Source organism: Mesitornis unicolor, unplaced genomic scaffold (assembly GCF_000695765.1).
Source record: "Mesitornis unicolor isolate BGI_N332 unplaced genomic scaffold, ASM69576v1 scaffold4842, whole genome shotgun sequence".
NCBI lineage: Eukaryota > Metazoa > Chordata > Aves > Mesitornithiformes > Mesitornithidae > Mesitornis > Mesitornis unicolor.
The window spans coordinates 1-6,553 of record NW_010166975.1 but is presented as its reverse complement, the minus strand read 5'-3'; the positions used below and the strand labels follow the sequence as shown (position 1 = coordinate 6,553).

Here is a 6,553-nt window from a genome sequence, read left to right as displayed (position 1 = left end):
CAGGGGTGCTGTATTTAGCAGTGAAGGTTTCTGGGAGGAAAATGCACCTGCTCTGTCCCTAACCTCTGAAATGAGCCACATGTTTCCTTTTGGCTCCCCATTCTGAGCCATGCCATTCTTCTCTCAGGCTCCTCGGACACAGTCTGTGACCTGCTGGGGGCCAAAGGGAAGGATATCTTGTACATCGGAGACCATATCTTTGGAGACATCCTCAAATCCAAGAAGCGCCAGGGCTGGAGGACCTTCCTGGTGATCCCCGAGCTGGCGCAGGAGCTGCATGTCTGGACAGACAAAAGCGGTCAGCAGCCGGGCAAACCCCTGGCCAGGCTTTGCTCTCGCTTGCCTGGTGCTGCACCCCTGAGATCATGGGGCATAGAGGTGCAGGGGAGAGATCCCCCTGGCTTGCTGCTTCTCCTTTCAGCCCTTTTTGCCTTGATGGCAGGAGCTGGGGCAGCTCCCCGTGGGCTGGCCTCGGGGTCCCAGGCCTTTCCTGGGCTCTTTCCCACCAGCCAAGCACTGCCTTGGCCAGGGGAGAAGCTGCAGCTGAGTGGGGTTGAGTTGTTCATCATCCGTAACCCTGGCCCAAAAACCCTTTCTCCCTGTCTGTGTTGAGCCATGGCTTCTCCGGTAAAAAGTATCTGACAAAACACCCAGGTTATTGTCCCTGTCATGCCTGAGCCACAACTGCTCTCCCATCTGCAGGGAGTCCCTGCTCATCAGCCACTTCCTCCTCCTCCCTCCCACTCCCTCTGCTGCCAAAGTGCTGTGTGTTTCGCATCCTCCAGCACCACTGTTTTTCTCCCAGGTTTGCCACTTGGTGTGTAAATACGTGTGTGGGTTATGCAAGTTGCCCTGTGGCTGGTTGGACGGTTTTAGTGAGGGCTGCAAAGGTTCAACATTAAAAACAAAAAGGGGAACCAGAAACCAAGCCTAAGCTCTGCCGGTGGCACAGAGCATGGTTGAGCCCTCTCCCTGCACAGTGGCTGTGAGATGCCGGGCTCTTTGATGCCCTTTGATGCAGTGCCCTTCCACTGCCATGCAAGGGAAACAGGCAGGATGGTGGGTTTCCTTCCAGCCCTTTTCATTTCAACAGTGTAAACTTACCTTTTTCTCCATTTTTTTTTTCTGGATTTTCCAGCCCTTTTTGAAGAGTTGCAGAGTCTGGACATTTTCTTGGCCGAGCTATACAAGTGAGTGTTCAAACACTTGACAACTTTCCTGCTGCCTCCCACTGGACAACTTTCCTGCTGCCTCGCCCCGCCTAGCGACAGCTAACAAGTGGCTCTGATGAACCCGTGGGGTTGGGTTAGTGGCGCTGCTGCCCAAGCTTTGAATCAGGCCTGGGCTCTGCCCACAAGACCAACCTTCCCCTCCAGACCAGCCTCCCTCCCTGAGCCCCCATCCCACAGCATCTGGTTCTGAAAGGCTTTTCACACATGTATTTACCTTTTCGCCTGTAACTAGGCATCTGGACAGTAGCAGCAATGAACGCCCTGACATCAGCTCCATCCAGAGACGCATTAAGGTACCAATCATAAAAATCCCTTTTCGTCCTTTTAGATCCCAAAGGGCTTGACAACCCGACCCCACCGCTCAGCCCTGAAACGCTTTGCTCTGCCTTTGGGTGGGCACGGCAGCCTTGGCAAAGCTGTTCTGTCTTTGTGGACCCAAACGGAGGAGCTTCTCAGCTCACTGGTGCCACCAGCACTCCTGAAAGGCAGCCTGGTCTGGAGTAGGGTCTCCTTCCTCATGCACGCAGCAGCACTGACTGACGGTGCTCACTGCTGCAGAACCGGGCACTGGCACACACAAGCTTGGCGGGACTGTAGGCTGTGGTTCAGCCAGCCCTGGGGTGCCAGCCTGGGGAAGGCACTGGCCCTGAGCCCTAAGCCTGCTGCTGCCTTCTCCTCTGGTAGCTGGGACTCAGCTGCGCTCTGCTGCTGCAGGATATGAGCACAGAAAGCCTTGCTGGAGATCCTTGCAGATCTCACGCAGTCCCCAGCCCTCAGTGCAGTCCACTTCAGCGTTGTCGTGGCTCCGCGCTGCTGCCTGCCCAGCCCAGGATCTAACCTGCCTTTTGCTTGTAGAAAGTGACGCACGACATGGACATGTGCTACGGGATGATGGGGAGCCTCTTCCGCAGCGGCTCTCGGCAGACCCTGTTTGCCAGCCAGGTGATGCGCTACGCTGATCTCTATGCAGCCTCCTTCATCAACCTCCTCTACTACCCCTTCAGCTACCTCTTCAGAGCCGCCCACGTCCTGGTGAGTTGCAGACCCTGGGGAGGTGGGCAGGGGTCCCAAAAGTGCCTGCGCTTGTGTGCATCAATGCTTCCACAAGCGATGGGAACAGCACCGTAGAGGGTTGGGTGCCATTTGATGCACTCTGGGCCAAAGGGTCACGTTGTGGGGTTTGCTCTCTCGCCTGTCTCAGGAAAATACCCTGGGACGCCCCTTACCATCTCCTCTCTCTTACATTTGCAGATGCCACACGAGTCCACGGTGGAGCACACGCACGTCGACATCAACGAGAAGGAGTCGCCGATGGCCACACGCAATCGCACCTCAGTGGATTTTAAAGATTCTGACTACAAGCGGCATCAACTGACCCGCTCCATCAGTGAGATCAAACCGCCCAACCTCTTCCCCCAGGCACCTCAGGAAATCACACATTGCCATGATGAAGATGATGATGAGGAAGAGGAAGAGGAGGAAGAAGAGGAGGAAGAGGAATAAGAAGGAAAAAGCAAAGCATCTCTGAAGACAAACCGTGACTCTAGCAGTGACCAGGAGCGGATTCCTTTGTTGGGGCCCTTGGGGTGATGGGTTGGGGGGGGTGTGATTCTTGCAAAGGCACATTTTGAAGATGTCTGGAAACTTCTAACAAATTAACACTAATTAGGAGGAGACCCTTGTTTTCAGTTTTGCAGACGGTTCAAAAAGCTGATGGATTCTGCTTGGCTGGTGCATTCAGATTGGACTGCCCGCCTGTGCTGTCATGCTGTTCCCATTACATTTAGGGATGCTGTGTGTTTATCCCTTTCCCGTGATGTGTTTCAGTTGATTTTCATTTGAACGGTGTCCTGTGAACGGTTTTTGCCATTTGTTACGCTTGCTGTGAAGAAGGAAGGGATGTGCTGGGCCCTGGAGGAGACAAAATGATCCAAATCCTCCTGCCCATTGGGTTGTTGCCCTTAACCCTCTGCCTCTGGGTTACAAACTCCCCTGTCCCCATGTTAGACAGGGTGTTGCTGTGGCTCCCAGCGCTCAGTTTTCCCTCTTTTTGGCGTGAGTTTCTCTGTGTAAGTGGTTCAGTTCCTCCGGCCATCACGGATGGTGGTGGGATTCCAGCTCTTGCATATCTGCAGCTGTACACATTCCGGCTTGTAGACGCTTGTTGTCTGCTCCCAGTGTTTCAAAGCTCTCTTTCATCATCAGCATGTGATGCATGATTTCCAGCACATTTCTCAAACAGCTGAGCCGCACACTGTGTTCTCAGCTCCTGTAGTTTCAGCAGTAAATATTAACCCAGGAGCTTGAAGCTACCGCTTTAGCATTACGTTAGTCCATTCGATTTCCTGCTGCCTATTGCTGGCTTTTCTGTCTGCTCAGCTTTAAGAAAGTGAAACACCCCAAAGGCAAACACAGCCACCATCTGGAGTGAAAGGGCCTTTTAGTCCAGGGTGCTGCGGGCTGCGCCTCTCTGTCCTAAACTGGGAAACAGCACATGCCACAGGTGGGAGCTGGGAAACTCCAGTCCGGCCGGCAGCTGCCCTTGTCTTTGGCCTGGTGTGGAGCAAGTGGAGCCTCATCGCAGGTTGCGGTGGGCAAAGCTGCATCCCCAGCCAGGGAGGGTGACGGCTGCAGGCTGCCATGTGGGGACCGGGGGTGGCCGAGGGTGCTCCACGAGGATGGGCAAGCAGTCCTTGTGCCAGAAAGCCAGCCTAGGGAAGGCGTGGGGCTGGTGTGCAACCGGGCAGCACTGCCCTGCAGTTTTCATGTGTCATGGGTGCAGCCTCCCTTACTCCAGCCTGTACCGTTCACATGTGAAGGGATTACAACGAGGGCCCTCTTGTAACGAATTCGACTTGTCTCAGTACCATAAACTCATTTAATCTTTTTTTTTTCTCTTCATTTTAACGTACCTTAGGAGAAAATAAAAAAAAACTACCCACACCACCAACATCTGAGCAGGAAACGCTGCTGCTGTAGTGGCAGTTGTTCAAGTCAATAAATGATGATGTTTCTAAGAAATGCCTGGCACTTTGTGGCGCGTTGCTGAGATGATGAGGGCAATGCTGGAGGTGGCAGGGAGAGCTGGGACTGGTCTGTGGGGTTCCCACCAGGACGGGTGGCTGAGTAAGGAGGGAAAGCATCTCTGGGAGTTGGGTGCATGATGCATTGCCAAGCAGTGGCCATGGATCTGGCTTTACAGGCTTGTCTGGTCCCTGGGGAGCAGGGGGACAGGAAGCAATGGTGGACATGCAGCATTTGTTATCCCCATTGGCTTCAGCTGGGAGACAGAGAAACATTTTGGCCTGGATTCAGAAAGAGGAGGTGCTTTCCCGTGGCTGGAAGGGCAACACCCCACCACCACCCCTGGATACTACCTCCAACATTGTGCCTTTCCAGGGCTAGTCCCCACCGTGTGTGACCTGGTGGCACAGCACAGCCCACGCTCACCAGGAGTTGCAAGCATGGTTAAACAGAGGAAAAAAAGCACCCAGGCTGGACAGCCACTGCCGTGCTCAGCCCTCGCCTACAAACAAACCCCTTGCATCAACCAAACCAGAGCAGATGAGGCCCCGCCATCAGAGTTACCACAGAAGGAGATTCAATACCCAAGGCTCAAAGTGCCAAACAGAAAGTCAACACTAAATGGCCACAGATGTGGGCCAAGACAGCCGACACTTCAGATATTGTTAAAAGCCCCAAACCCAACACTAAGTCCCTGACTCCTTGATTTTGGGATCCAGAGAGCAGCTAACATGTACCTATAGCCAGGTTGGCTGCAGGAGGGGTTGGAGAGAGCTGTTCCCAAGCCCTTTCACTAAAGGCTATGCTGGGCTTTGCTATGTTTGAACCTCATTTCTCCAAGTATAGCCACTTGAATTTTTCACACTTCAGCTCAGCAGCTGGGGACAGCATGTGGCTGCGGGAAGGGAGGCCTGGGGAGCTCTGTGCATTCCGCCTTTCTAACCAGTCACCACAAATACCTCACTCCCAGCCCAACGCTATTTCTGACGGTGATGAGGAGACTCTTCAAGGCTGGAGCAATGGAAAGTATTTGACCCTCACCTGAGGGTGGGAAGGTGGTAGGCAGATGGACACAGGCACCACTTCCTGCCCGGCCTTGTGCTGCTCTGCCCTTCCTGCGCTGCCTCCACCATGGTGTCTCAGTAAGAAACCAGCCTCGGCCCTGCCCTGAGCTCTCTCTGACCTGATTTCTGATTTCTCCCACCTTCTTCCACACTACACAACCACCCTCCCTCCTCCACGGAGACAGAGGGGGCTCACAGTGGTTGCACCAAGCAAATTTTACCAGGGACTGGAGGCCAAGGACTGCTCTGCCCTTAGCCACAGCCCTGCAGCGATTCTGTGTTGGGCACTGCCAGCAATTGCTTCTGGACAAGTCAAAGTAACTAGAGGTGCTCCCAGCTCCCCTTCCCTTACACCAGTTCACCATCTTTTCTGCAGCCATCTCTGCTCTCTCCTACTCATCACCAGCCTGATGACCAGAGGCAGTTTGGTCAGCCTGGCCTCATGCCCCATGTGCCGCTGCCCCTGACCATCTCCAAGGCCCTGGGCTGGGCCCACCTGTCACCCACCAGCCATCGGTGTCTGTCCTGGCCTGGGGAGATCCAGAGGGGACAGAGGAGCCTGGGTGCAGTCACTGGAGAACCAAATCAGAGAGGAGGAAAGCATCTTGACTGCTCTCGTTTTATTGTTGGTTTTATTTTTTTTTATTTTTACAGTTGGGCAATAAACCATCTTGAAAAGAACTCTGAAAGCAACAGCCAGAAGGGGCCTTAATGCTGAAAGCTGGCACTTCTTGCTGGCGGACCTGTGGTCTTAGAGTCCTAGAGTCATGGTTTGGGTTGGGTTGGAAGGGACCTTAGAGATCACCTAGTTCCAACCCCCATGCCATGGGCAGGGGACAGCTTCCGCTAGAGCAGGCTGCTCAAGGCCCCATCCAACCTGGCCTTGAAAAATAGAAAGGGCAAATTCCAAAATTATTTCTTAATGCATTTAGCTTTATTTGTAGAGATGGGTGCCCCCGAATGATGCCAAACACGGTGAGACAGCATGAAGTGAAATGATCCTGGTGTACAGCGTGCTGCCTTTTTTAAAGAACGGTTGATTTTTTTTTTTTTTTTTTTTTTTTTGCAATCCTGGGAAATCTTTTTGAGAATGGAAAGGAGCACAGTAGCAAAACAGAACAGGTAATGGGTTTGGAAAAAGTATAAGGCCAGCTCCTTTGCTGCCTAAGTAAAATGAATCAACATACAATCATAGAATGTACTGGGTTGGAATGGGCCCTTTAAAGATCATTC

At 53.2% G+C, this 6,553-nt stretch overlaps 1 protein-coding gene across 1 annotated transcript; it reads left to right on the top strand.

Annotated features, from left to right (window-relative positions):
• Window positions 1-107: 107 nt before the first annotated feature.
• On the top strand, window positions 108-3,103 carry LOC104548960 (cytosolic purine 5'-nucleotidase-like; the record flags this gene model as incomplete). Its single annotated transcript, XM_010195141.1, has 5 exons — window positions 108-298; window positions 1,139-1,190; window positions 1,465-1,525; window positions 2,088-2,264; window positions 2,484-3,103. Coding segments are annotated over 5 exons (733 nt in total), but the record flags the coding sequence as incomplete, so codon positions are not given.
• Between the last annotated feature and the right edge of the window lie 3,450 nt (window positions 3,104-6,553).